Below are 14,392 nucleotides of genomic sequence, written 5' to 3' on the forward strand. Positions count from 1 at the left end.
GATCTGTCCTTTTCGTCTTTCTTTAAACAATCCCTGCGGCTTGCTTGCGCTAATGGCGCGTATTTGCAAGTATCTGTTTCTGCTTTCTCTGTTTCATGCTCTCAACCAGTAAACAACAAACTGTTTGAATGTGGCAGCCCTGTCTGACTCAAACATCATATCAAAGTCCAAGCGTCGGTTTCAAGGTAAATCCCCCTAAACCGAATAAGCCAATTTCCCACCCTACGGCTCATGTCATTGGGCAGATGGCTAAGATACTTTCTTAGCAGAATCTTGCAAGGCTTCCTGGTACTGCTATAAATTTGGACTTTCTGTTTTGGGCTCTATTTTCTTTTATGCTTCTTCTATACCCTCCCTGCCAAACTTTCCCTTTGCTCATTCCCCTTTTCCTCTAGGTTTGCTATTCTCCCTCATCCTTCCCTTTTTCAAAGGACTGTTGTGAAAGGCTTCAGATTTGGAAAAGGGCCCGTACGCACAAGCTGGCAGTCAGGGCTTTCATCTGAAACTCTTCCCGCATGTTTACTTGGCCTTTCCATCAATTCTCTATCTCGCGGCTGCTCATGAGCCTGACATGCAAGCAAATCAACTGATTACGAATGAAAGACAGAGAAAAGCCCACAGATTTTGCCATGTTGTATTTAAATGAAACTGAATGTTGCCCAGTGGAAATTAGTATGACTTGAGGTGGCTTCACTGGGATTTGCTTTATTACCCATGGGTCCAGTTACTAAACACAGTCAATAGGCACCATTGAGAGTGAATAAGAATGTGCAGGGCCATGACTGAAGTTCAGAGGCGGCAGAAAGGAATGGCACAACATTTATTTTAGGCCAAATAAACTTAAACTAAATAAATGTAGTTTTTTAACAAAAAATACTGATTTAAAAAAAGTGTCAGGTGATCAGAAAAAATATTAATATAGGTAAAACACTGTGCATGCTCAGAGATACATACCCTCTCCAACCTTGATGTAGATGTCATGGGCCATCTTGAGCTCGCTGAAAGATGTAACAGCACGGTAGCGCTGATGGGCCCAGGAAAGCAGGTGTTCATTGCCATGAGGAAGATTTTCCATCTTCACCTCACATGACTCAGAGAAATTTCCTGCCTCAAAATGCACTTCAGATCCCTCTGCAACCTAAGACAAAATCAACAAAATAAAACAGTTAATGTATTTTCTATCAGAGTGTTGTTAAATTCTTAATTCTGATTGGTTGATAGATACATTTTTCAATAACTAAACAAGTATGCAGTAGTTCCAGGTTTGATAACCCCAGTTCCATATCACTTTGACTAGTAATTGTGGCTTTTCAACACAATAATTCATAAGTACGCATGATTTTTAACAATCGTATTACATAGAGAAATTGGCAGATTTTTTCTGTCGGAGCTACCCCCGATGTACAATACAAACCCCTTTTGTTAACTGGTGGAGCATTTTTCCCCCTTGACAGTTCAAGAAACAAAGATCTCTCTGTCAGGCCCATAAAACTCAGAAATGTATTGATATGCACATCCCATTTCACAGGGAGAAAATCTGAGGTAATAAATTTTAAGGGCAAGACTACAGATTACGAGAGGAAAGGAAAAAGAGTTTCACAACAGGCCTTCCCAAAATGAAACCTTCCACACGATCTTTGCCAAAACACATCTTTAACACTCTGTCCTGATGGTTTTCTGAAAGCCTCTTTGAATGTGTGATGTGCACCATATTTTTACACATGGTCCTCTAACACAATATCAGCTTTCCACTGTTTATATAACACACTGCTGTGCATCAGAGGAGATGGGCAGGAGGTAGAATAGAGAGCTAATGGAGATGAGCCTTATAGACAACATATGTACACACTTTCACACATGCAAAAGAAATGCAGACCATCAAAGTCAGACTTTAAGGGGATCAAATACTTTGTCATGCAGTATGCAGACTCAGCGGAGTGTGCATATTGAACCCATAATAGTACATTTGCCAAAATATTAATATGCCAAAAATGTAGTATTCTATGGTTTCAAATGGTTAGCAAGCATTAATAAAGTTAGGATAATGCATACTTAAATAGGTAGCATTCAGTCAGTTTAATTTTAAGTGCAAGTCATTATAACTTTAATGTTTAGCAGACAGTGATTGTTTACATGCACAGACCTTTTGTCTATGTGAATAAATTAAAACTGATTGCAGATTGCAAACATGCTGTTTATATGTTCAGATCTGCATCACATACAAACAATATATATCTGTGCATGCGAAGATCGGATAAAAGTATGAAGCAAAGATTGGTGGGAGAGAGATGTCCTGCTGGAATTCACAGTTTTGGAATTTACAGGATAACATGGCATGGGTTTTTTGTGCTATGGATTTTATTAAAGAAAACATGGCTCTTGCAGAAAATACAATAAGAGCCCCTCTACCCCAATAATATGTGTTTTATGTTTATTTATAAAAACACAATAAAAAGTGCTTAGTTATTCTGTAAAGAAACACACTGCCTTGTGCATATATGCAAGTTGAAACCAGATGAATTTAAAGGTTTACACATCAATTATTCTTAAGTGTATGAAATTATTTTCAAATATGCACCTTTCGAATATGCTTCTTCAAATCATATAAAAGTTTCATTTCGAATTGTAGTACTTTTCATTGTGATTGAGCTATCATTCTGATTATAAACAGATTATTATTCTACATGCTAACATAACTAGAGTAGTGTTAGTCTTGTAGTGGACAGGAAGAATAACACAGTATGTACACTTCACAGCTGTCATAGCAACTCTGAAGAGTCTTGTCAGCTTCTGCCAGCTAACCTTTCATCCAGGATACTCTAAATATGTGTTATGTGCTTGATTTCCTTCAAATGCTATGTTTAAAGAATGAGTTGCAAATTATAGAAATTACAGAGAGTTAAAGCAAGCTTTAATGTGAGCAAAATATTAAAATAACATAGCCAAGAGGTAAGAAAAAGTAAATATGAAAAATAAGAAAATGTTTTGAATCAAGTTTCATTTGATTGCTGGCAAATGTGTGTACGCTCTTGCAAATGTATAAAGCATTGCGTTGTGAGTTTCTCTGCATGTCGTCTTGCTTGACTTGGGCGGGCTTTGCTCTGAAAGTCCTCCCTTTTGGCTCCAAATGGACCCTGGGTCCACATGCTCCATTTCAGAGAGATAAACATTCACATATGTTGAAAAACCCGTACAGCTCCACACAGCCAAGCACACGGTCTAGACAGCCCAGACTCATTACATTTCCATGCTTGTGAGGGGTTTTTTTCCATTCCTTTCTCTCTCTCATTCTCCCAAAGGTGTTCTTTCTACTCTCAGTGGGCTCTGTGCTGGCAAACCCAATTAAACCATTATATCACACCACAGCTTTGATGGACCCCATACGAGCTGCACGGAGAGCTAGACAGCCAATCTGAACAACAGCCAGAGACCCGTGTACTATTGTACGTTGACAGACAGAAGAGGTGGAGTGAGGGAGAGGGAGAGCTAAAGAGAAGTATATGACGTGCTGAATGAGCTGAGATCTATCCTGGTGCACGACCCAGCACCATGAGGAACATCTGCTTGACTTCTGGACGGCTCCCCAGGCAAACGCCCCATCCTTGCCAGGAGTGATAAATTTCAAAAAGAAAAATAAAAAACATGAGAAAGGCATCGAGGCCGTCGAAGAATTCTGGTCTCGGTTGAAGGTTATTTTTAGGGTCCCTCCGTATTGTAGACCATGTGTAAAACTGTTCAGTTTTTCTTTTAAAGGAATATTGAGGGTTTGACAAGTTCAATTCAATTGATACCAAAAAAAAAAAAAAAAAAAGTGGAGGGAACTGCCCATTTTTGGTGTATGAAGTTAAAATACACTATCATTCAAAAGTCTGGGGTCAGTAAGTCTCTTATGCTCACCAAGGCTGCATTTATTTGATACAAATTCAGTAAACAAAAGAACAGTAATGTTGTGAACAAATTATTACAATTCAGAAAAAAACTGGCTAACACTTTACTTAAAGCCTTTATGTAAAAAGCATAATAAAAGTATTTTTAATGCATTAATTATGCCTTGTAATGCACCTTATAATGCATTTAATGGTCTCATTAATAATTGTAATCACAGTTATAATACATTATAATACACCTTTAGAAAGTATAATGCATTAAAACACGACAAACAACCAATTTCAGATGTAACAAGGATTATGTGAATATTATAATGCATTTTTAACTTTAGTTACAACTATTCATGAAAAGGTATAATGCATTATAACATACATTATGAATACTTTTATAATGCATTATACATAAAGGCTTAAGTAAAGTGTTACCAAAAACTGTTTTAAATTTTAAGATATTTAATTTATTCCTGCAATGGCAAAGCTGAATTTTCTACAGCCATTACTCAAGTCTTCAGTGTCACATGATCATTCAGAAATCATGCTGATTTGGTGCTCAAGAAACATTTATTTTTATTATCTCTGTTGAAAAAAAAATTGAAAAAAAAAATTGTGCTGCTTAATATTTTAGTAAAAAAAGGTGAATTTTTTTTTCAGGAATCTTTGATGAACAGAAAGTAAAGAAATGTAAATCTTTTGTAAAATTATAAAATGTCTTTACTATCAATGTAATGCATCCTTGCTTTAAAATTATTAATTTCTGTACAAATAAATCTTACTGACCTGTAGTTTACATTAAAGGTTAATAAGCTGGGTTTTTTTTGTTTTTTTCAGATTCAAATCATGTTAACACACACATTGTTTACATTCTGTGGCTGTACTACTGAAATATTTTTCATGTTCACCTACTTCTTGGCTCCATTTACTTTGATTGTAAGTGTCTCAGATCTACTTTCATCACTTTATTTAGAAAATGAAGGTAATTTTTTGCATTAAAAGTCACAAGTGCTGTTGATTTAGATCATTTTGGAATATTCCTTTAAAAAGAGGAGAGGAGAGGGGTTGGGGCTTCTGTTGGCAAGCCCAACTAAGCACAGAGGAGTTTATCGATTTAATTGCGGGAATAGGGCTGTAATTAGTCTCGAGGAATTAGAAGGAAAAGCCTAAAAACTAAATTAGCTCCAGGCTTTGGGAAGAGTTTCAAACCTCAAGAATTTCTAAAGGGAATATGAAAGCAATAAACCCACTCTGGAGTTCAGCCAGACCCCTAGCCCCCAAACCCAAACCATCTTCATCCTTTCCAAAGCCATCAAACTCAACGCCAGCATACAGATGGGCATACATGTTTTTAAAAGATTATGGCATATAATAAAACATGAGTCTAACTTTTAGTAAAGACATCAACATTACTAGTTATATGACTATCATCAGATCTCTAAAGAAATTAAACAAAGCATCCAACAATGCATCCTACTAGGGTTGTCAAAAGTACCGGTACTTTGGTACCAAGTTGGTACTGAAATTGATGACGATACCAGCATTTCTGTAGTACCGGTAGTCAAGTCACCTTCATTTATATAGCACTTTTTACAATACGGATTGTTTCAAAGCAGCTTTACAGTGAAGAAGCTACAGGTAGTACAGAGTAGGCTGACCACAAAAAGACTATTTAAATATGAATATTATTTACTTATAATGATTACCATCATAAATAATAAACTCATTGAAATTAATTTAGAATTTTTTTCAAATAGTTAAATAAAATAGTTAAATAGTTCCAACAGATTTTGCTGTGGTACCGAAATTTGTACAGAGAACCATCAAATTTGAATGGTATTGGTACCGACTACTGGAGTTTTGGTATCGTGACAACCCTACATCCTACACAAGCAAAAAAAAAAACATAATTTTAGGATCGCTCAGTGCAGGGTTTCTCTCACCAGTAAGAAAAGGAAAATTTGGAGTGGATCCCAAGTCATTACAATACATTTTGGGAGAGAAAAATGTCACTCCACATAACTCACACAATCGACTCCTAGTGAAATGCAAAGCTTGATACTTTGACTTCTTTTGGAACTATTTTTGTTGGCAGAGAAAGAATTTACAAACTAATGTGCAAAATGTTGAAATGTGAGTGAGGCAATACTAATATGAACTTCTTGTTTATATAATTGTTGTATAAAAGAAGGACATATACGTACAACAGTAAAAACTTGGCATAATCATGTAAATACCATGGTACAAATATATGACACAGACATTCAGAACCATAAAATATATTAGTACCATAAAAAAGTACCATAGTATTGCCTGCTATAGAAAAGAATTGGCTTGACTATGCAAATCTTGTACCTGAAAATGATGCACAATGTACATTTAAAAAAATATATGAGGTAATAATGACTTCAGAGTGATTACAGAGTGAAAGGTAAGTAAGAACACAGGGCAGTGCCAGTTACTATAAAACTGAGAACAATTAAAAGCCAAGTTTCTCTTTAACGGTGTGTCTCGTGAATGATGTGGTAAGTGTCAGTAAAGTGTGCTGAAAGCTGCTGCTCACCTTTATTGAGCATAATCAGTGGTTTGTGTTAACAGCAGAATCTCTAAGTGGGAGGCAGTTACCTCAGGCTGTAAACCCTCATCTCAATCCAAATTACAAGTCAGTTTTTCTATGTGAAACGGGTTCAAGGGTAAATAAGAAAAGAAAAAGAAAACCCTCTTTATTTTAGTTCTTTTGTTCTGTCTATTGCATTATGATTATATTTGAAGAGATCATTTTTATCAAGTTTGTATATTTAAATTCAGTAATTTCACTTAAATGGCAATGATAATTACCTATTAATTGTCATTTAAGTGAAATTACGGACCTTAAATATACGAGCTTGATAAAAATGATCATTCTATAAGAAAATTTCAGATGGCACTTGGAGGCTTTTGCATCTGAACTCTTCATTTGCTATCCCTATAAACCCTTTTCATCAGAGCATCCCAAAGGTAGCTTGTGCTTTTAATTTACGGTAATTGGATTGTTTTTTTTTGTTTTTGTTTTTTATATAAGCAATGCATATAACATATTTGTTTAGATATTTAAGACGTTTTCTTATGTGAGAGTGCATCTTAAGGGCAAAAGCATTGGAAGTCCTTAAATGGATATGGTTTGGGTGTGTACTATTCCAATTACAAACTGTGTTAACGCAGCCCCTCATTTAGTATTCCAGATACATCAAAATTAGAGGGTAAGAACCAATTTATATGTGTACGCACCTGTTTCCGGAAGAAATTTTAGCGTCACGCGTGAGAACCTTTTCTGAACACGGACAACAAGAACATTGGCATGCAATTATTAGTGAACATGACCTGTTGTTGAGTGATAATGCACAGCTTTCCACTGTACCTATTCATAAAAGATGCCAAAGGGCTAAAAAAAGTCATAAATACATGTTCTATCCACTGCAAAGTGTCTTTTGACAAGAATGACGTTTCCGTCAGTGTCTTGAGTGTCATCATTTCTCAGTCTTGCTCTTCTCACACTCACAATAACCCGTCTGGAACATTTCAGCAGGCTTAGCCCTGCATAAATTGTCCTGTTTATGCCTTATCTGTCAGTAAACAGGTCCAGATTGGAGCTTAGCCCTGGGTTTGCTCAGAGATGAGCTAATGTCCATGCTCTGCTCTCGGGAGTCTGACTCCGTCTGAGTCTGTGTTCAGGCCCATAGGACCCTGTGAGGTAACCTGTTGAATTCAGAAATGTCCTACAGAGTTGCTGAGTCTTACACAACCCAACCAAATATCACACCATCCAGCCAAACCAAAATGTTTTATCTACTTCTTCTGAGAAAGCAAGAACAGCTTGACATCTGGCTTTTGCTGATCCAAGGGTTTGAAAAATTGCATTCTGAAATTTTACACCCCACTGCTGCGATGGTTTTCGCACTGGTTTTGTAATGGTACCTACGTTTACGCTTCAGCCAAAGAAGGCAACATAAGCACCATTTCCATCACACCTGTGTTCTTATAATATGTCCGATTAACATCTGTCCTCCAACTAGTAAACTACATGCATATTTCACTGGATTTCCTGCACCTTCTGCCTATCAGCATCTACATATTACAACAATATGTTAAGGGTAAAAAAAGAGACGGCATGCCAAATGGTTTATATCAATTATAAGCACACACTAATCTCCAAAACGTTCACAATGAAACACCCTCTACTTGAGAAAGCACAAATATCTGTAGGAGATGATGAAGTGCTCAAAACAGGCGTGAGAGAGGAGGAAAGAGATGCGACGTGAGCTCCTGAGATGGGGGGAAACAAACGTGCCATGACGTGCTGAAGAGATGAAGGCAGTAAATAAATTTGTGGGTGATTTGTTCTGCTTACTCCAGAAAGCTAATCAAGTTCCTGGCAACGTTCCATGGTCGTTTTCCTGTGAGCTGTAGAGAGAGACTGTCATGGAACAAACAACACCATCTGTCTGCAAGCGCCACAGAAGAGCGTTCCTGTAGATCAACCTCCATCGCAAAACCAATACTGGTCCCGCAATGGTTTCAATTAAAAATCAGAGGGAGAGGGAGACTGTTTTTGCTAACCTCCCAAGGCAATAAAAATCAGGAAAACAGCCACTTGGCAAATACAGAAAGAGCAACAAATTTACAAATGTTGCACCATCAATTATTTCAGAAACACTTGCCAGATCGAAAACAGTCCCCAAAAACACAGACCCTGCTGAAGATCACAGATTAGACCAGAACGAATGTGCAGGCTGGTTAGTTCTGGTTTGGTGCTGGTCTAGTTTGTGGATCATAACAGCTGTTGTTTACCAGAAAAACTTTCTTTTTGGTGAATCAACTTTCTGGTGCAGCACGATGAAGATACAAATATCCCATGCTGGTCACAAACAATGAAAGTTCAACATATGCCAATTATTCTGGTCTTCTTCAGACCTCTCTGGACAAAAACACATTTTTTATATCATTCTGATACACAAGTATCTACCCATAGCCCCCTTCAGACTCTTTCACGACCGGTGGAAGATTGGCAATGGCTTCACAGGGATTGTGTTTTACAATGAGATGTTTGGATTTCAGGGCTTTTGTTTTAGGGCGGGTGGTGAAAGCAGCCAACACCAGCTTTCTGCTCAGACTCCAGGACTCCCATCTGCCTCTTTGGACCTCCAAGTGCTGGAACCAGGAAAACAAGGGTTGGCAGGGCTAATCCACAGACAACCAGCCTTATAAAGCCATTACTCAACTATAAAAATATAGGGCCAACATTGAGGGACTGAGAGGTAAAAACTGGCTTCCAGGGTTAATTACAAATAACAGTGTCCAAAATAAAGAGATGGAAACTTAGTTTAAAATGGATGAACCAAGTTTGTATTATTTTGTATTTAATTATTACGTGTATTATTTGTTTTCATGTTGGTTTTGAAAAAAGTGTTCATCAAAAGTTTACATGTAATGTGATGTGGTGTAACCATCAAGTAAAGAGTAATAACATATTTTCTTTAAAATATATATTTTTTAACTTTGCTTTTTTTCTCTAATAATTAATAAAAACATGATGCTAACCTTAAGGTGTTTTTTTTATTATTATAATAATATTAGGACAGCTGTACAACCATGTTTAACTTTATTCTGTGAAAAAAATATCAAAATTAATTTTACAATTTAGAAATTTAAGACATGTTCATCATAGAACAGGTTTACGGAAGTCATTGTATGAATGCACTTTTTATGATCTTTCTTTAAATAAATTAACAGATCTAGCCAAAAAGAAAAAAAAAGAGCATCATGTTATTGACCCTAGAGTAGTTGGGTTAAACTAGCTGGGTTGACTTGTGCCTAGACATGAGCAGATGTAAACCCTCTTCTTCCTCTCCAACCATGTTTGTAAGTTTTAAACAAAATCGCACATGACTTGGCTACGATGGTACTTAAGCCATCTGCTGCAGCTGTGTGCTGGAACTGAGATCAGTTCACGGAGCATAGAGCCGGAAATAGTTCCGCATTAAACAGGGTGTGTGTGAGAGTTTAGAAGAGCTGAGCTTCGAAAGGATGAATTCTGTCAGTGTGTCAGGATGCCTGGTAAGGAGGTTCTTGTAGTAAAAAAAAATTTAAATAATAAAAATAAAAAAGTGTGAGCTCATTGGCTTGGCTGATCTCACACTAACTGGCCTGTGAAGGCTGTATGTGTATTCAGATGATGTCATCATTAGACATGGGCTAATAAAATCAAAGCCAAGAGCAAAAGGAAGATGTGAAGTGAGGGATGAAGGTACAGTACGTGCTGACAGCTCAACAATGGGATCACGTCTCTGTTTTTTCAAAGTCCTGACTCATTATTGAGATGTTCCAGTGGAGAAAGAGGGCTTGAGGAGTAAAATTCCCATTCGCATCAAAAGGGCCAACAGATTACATCATCAGCTCACACAAGGCACCAGCATTTATGTGCTATCAGTCGAAACGAATGGTCAGTTGGCTTTTCAATATGGCTGATGTTGATGCTAATCCAGTATGTAGAGTGCAGGGTGGCCAATATAATAAATATAAAAATAGACACTCTGGGGTTTTTTTACAATAGATGTCCATCAACTTTATTTTTATAACAATATAAAACTATGTACAATGATACTTTTCAGTACTGAATAAGACATTTATAACTGAGGTCCCTTCTCAGTGAGCTCATTGAATCTACTAACGAAACGTGATGTTGCCCTAAACAGCCAAAATGAGGTATGCCTTATTTAGGCAGCCCACTAGGTTTTGGAGTCTTCATTTAGCCTGAATCTTGTCTGTAACAACATTCATTCAGTATATACATATATACATACTGTACAAACACACACACACACACACACACACACACGCACGCACACACACACACACATATAACCGTCAGGCCCTCAGAAAGGGTCTAAACCTTCATTAAAAAATAATATATATATATATATTTAAATAATATTTAATTTATTACTTAATTTATATAATAGTTTAAAAAGCAAAAACTTTTTTTAAATAAAAAGTCATCAGTTCTAATGTTATTTTTGGAATTCATAAATTGACAAACATCTAAATCTTCTTGAGGAAATAAACCCTTAAAATCTGCCTATTCAGTTTGTGTTGTGTTGTGCTGTGTTGTGTTTATGAAAGGGCCATGCAATAGGAAAGGAAAATTGACCAATCATATCGACCCTCTAAATGGGTGGGGATTGTTATCATGTTGGCTGAATCCGAAATCGCCCCATATACCCTCATTATTTGAGGGGATAGCCATTTGTAGTGGTGTCCGAAACCATAGTGGACGATATTAAGTGTACTCATTCAATCCCACATTGCACCGCAATAACGAATGTACAGTTACAACTCGGCGACCATTATGCACATTTGCTGTAATTCTGCATAATAGTAAAATTTTTCCCAGATCATAAGATTATTACTGTCTGTAACGTTCAATTAACGGCTGCTGTGAAAATGTAATGATCGCTGTTCACTGTCTATGATGCAGAAGTTTCTGTCGCTAATTTTTCTTGTCTTGGTGTGGTCATGATGTTTCGGCTTACATTCAATTTTTTTGGTTTTGTGTGTCATGCGTTTTGCAACCTGGCCAGCTGTCACCATATTCCTCTGAAATGCTCACACCGGTTGTGTGATAATACAATTATTTGTAATAAGGATTTGAGGATAATGAAAATGTATTGCTTTTTTTTATTTTGGTGATAACTCTCAAACTCACTATGCGGATTGCTTGTTGCATTTTTTTGGTCAAAGTTAACTTATACAGTACTATAGAAGAAGACACGGTAAGCTAGGCTGAATTTAGGCTGAGTTTACTTTTTCCGAATGAGGGAAGAGGTGAGAGGGCCAAGGTTTTAATTTTAGTCACTCAGCTTTCATTTATCAAGTCAATCATATTGGTTGTGAGCACTTTGAGTATCTGTCTTGACCTAACTGTAGCTACAGTACCTGCTAAAGTATCTGTCATAAACACAATGTTTACCCTTTCTCGTAATGCTAGGGCACATTACAAGAAAGGGTAAACATTGTGTTTACGACATGTACTTTAGCAGGTAGCTCTGCCAAAAGCATAAACATGCTCTTTATTAGCACTGCATACGAAGCTAGACATTTAAAAGAGTGTTGACTTGCTAATAAACATCCAAGGATGACCTCAGCACATTCTCCTCTGAAATACATTTTGGCCATTTAGTCATCTGCATGAACTTACATGAAGCTGACATGAGAATACATCCTGTCTCTACAGGACATAACTCAATTTGCGGTCTAGCACAATATTACATTTTTCTCATCCATAAGTATCTGTAACCCGAGCCTTGGTTACAAACCAAAAAAACATGGTTCGCTGTGGTTCGGTTTCATTCTGTGCTCATTTTGTGCCATGCACAAGTGAAATGTGTTGACGGGCAGTTTTACAGAATAAATAGTCCCTTCCCACAGCCAAGTGATGAATGACAACTACAGCGTTCTGAATTTTGGAGGAAAGACCAAATCTAACATGGTAAAAGTGGACTGACTCACACAAAGAGAACGTAGGGTGTAATAAAGTTGGACATCTCTCTGTGGCCACTAAAGGAGCTATGAAGATATTATTAAGCTTGTCAGTATTGCATGTTAGAGAAAGTCCCTTTCATAGACAAAGAAATAAAGCATGTATTTTATTTGCACATACAGAGTCTCTGTACATCTGCATGTACAGCACAAGCAGGAGAGCAGAACTTATCTACACACATGGAAATAATAGTGGCTCTCAGCACTACATTCCTTTGGAATGCTATGGTTTTAAAACACATTTGAAAATGATTATTGCATAGAACCGCTAGCTACATAAAGGTATTTACAGTGTACATAAGGCAGGAAGAGTGTGACAGAGTTAAACCAATGAGGCCTCTTGCTCTCATTTTATTGTGATTTTCTCATGTGATAGGGACATGGTGGGAAATGAACACCCGCTACCAGCCAAATTTGGGTATTTTGGTGCACAACTTATTTACCAGCAACTGTGGTGGGCGACCTGTCTCGGATTGGACTTAACAAGGAATTCTTAGTAACAATGGCATGCACATGTACGTTTCTAAGAGCAGAATTTTGTATTGTATATTATTTAAATGTATCTCAGGTCCATGTAAAAAAAAACAAATATGCCCCATGTTTAATTTATATGCATAATTCCAAATAAATTTGTTTGCTAAAGAAAAAAAAAATCATAGATTTAACACGCAATGTGACGAAGACAGCACACCACACACTAACATATTCCATTCACAAACAACCAGTTTGAGTCCCGACTGTGAACATGGGAATTCTCGCAAAATCTCTCACGGACAAACGTGACTTTAGAGTAAACAAACATGGTGGACGAGGGGCAAAAAGAAATGGCAATAATAGAGTTTGGACTGCTTTTTACAGAAAATTCGGGTTTGGGTGAAGTCGTGTTATGCTTCCGTCTTCCGTCAGCTTGCCTTCTGATTGGACATTGTTTCATTCCACGTGACAATCAACGAAGTGTGTGTGCGTTTGTCCTCAGGGTTCCCCATACACAACAGGATTTCTTATCGTAAATATTCAACATTATGGATATTTCCGGTTAGAGATCGGTGCGGCCCTGAAGTTCTTCCGAGCAGATTCAATCATTATTAACACACCTCACACCGTAGGAAAATCTGATAAGATAATCTGTAGAACCATCAAGATAATCGGGACTTTACCTAGGATTGTCGGAAGAGGAGAATTGGGCCCAAAATCAGCCCGATTATCTTGTAATAGGTGGGTGCCTTAAAACTAAATCTGTTAAAAATCCTCATCATTATTTGAAATAAAACTGAAAAATATATAAATATTAGATGACAATTTAAACTCCTAAACAAAACAAAAATAACAACCTAAACAAAAATCAGAAATGTTAACTGAAATAAAATAAGTTGAAGACTAAAATGACAAAAACTAAACCTGACATAAAAATAAATTAAAGCTAAATAGAAATATATAATAATAATAATTATAAAATTGACAAAATTACTCAAACTAAAACTGAAATTACTCACTGAATAAGAGAAGAATATGCTATCACTAACAAAAATCCTTTATAAAAGTCCATTTCCCATTCCGGATAGCAATGCTTATGATTAGAGTTCCTAACCAGCCCACTTTCATTTTCTCAATAAGCCTGACTAAATATTCAGTGGGTGTCTTTCTTTACTTAACCCACACACACACACACACACACACACACACTCTCTCCTCTGAGCTCCCTCAGCGCAAAGAGGAACTCCCTGGATCTTGTCATCTTGTTATTTTGGGGTGAAGAGAAGTAACTCTGCTCTGTTTCACAGGATGGCTAATAAACAATTATGTTGTCAGGAAGAATCGTTGTTGCTGATCTCATTTGGTCCTTCATTTATTTGTGGTTTCCATGAATAAACAACTCCATGACAACAAATGAGAGAATCTTTTTTTATTTTTTTTATTTTTGGTTGTGAATGTTCTCTGCT

General features: G+C 36.8%; 1 protein-coding gene across 1 annotated transcript in view; it reads right to left on the bottom strand.

Annotated features, from left to right (window-relative positions):
* The window catches only part of tgfbr3 (transforming growth factor, beta receptor III), a 109,167-nt gene that overhangs the window by 31,275 nt on the left and 63,500 nt on the right, over window positions 1–14,392 (bottom strand). The window contains exon 5 of the mRNA XM_084129511.1: window positions 955–1,138. Within this exon, the coding sequence (XP_083985637.1) occupies window positions 955–1,138 (184 nt within the window). The remainder of the gene's footprint in view (window positions 1–954; window positions 1,139–14,392) is intronic.

This window comes from Abramis brama (genome assembly GCF_963993115.1).
Source record: "Abramis brama genome assembly, chromosome: 11".
Taxonomy (NCBI): Eukaryota; Metazoa; Chordata; class Actinopteri; order Cypriniformes; family Leuciscidae; genus Abramis; species Abramis brama.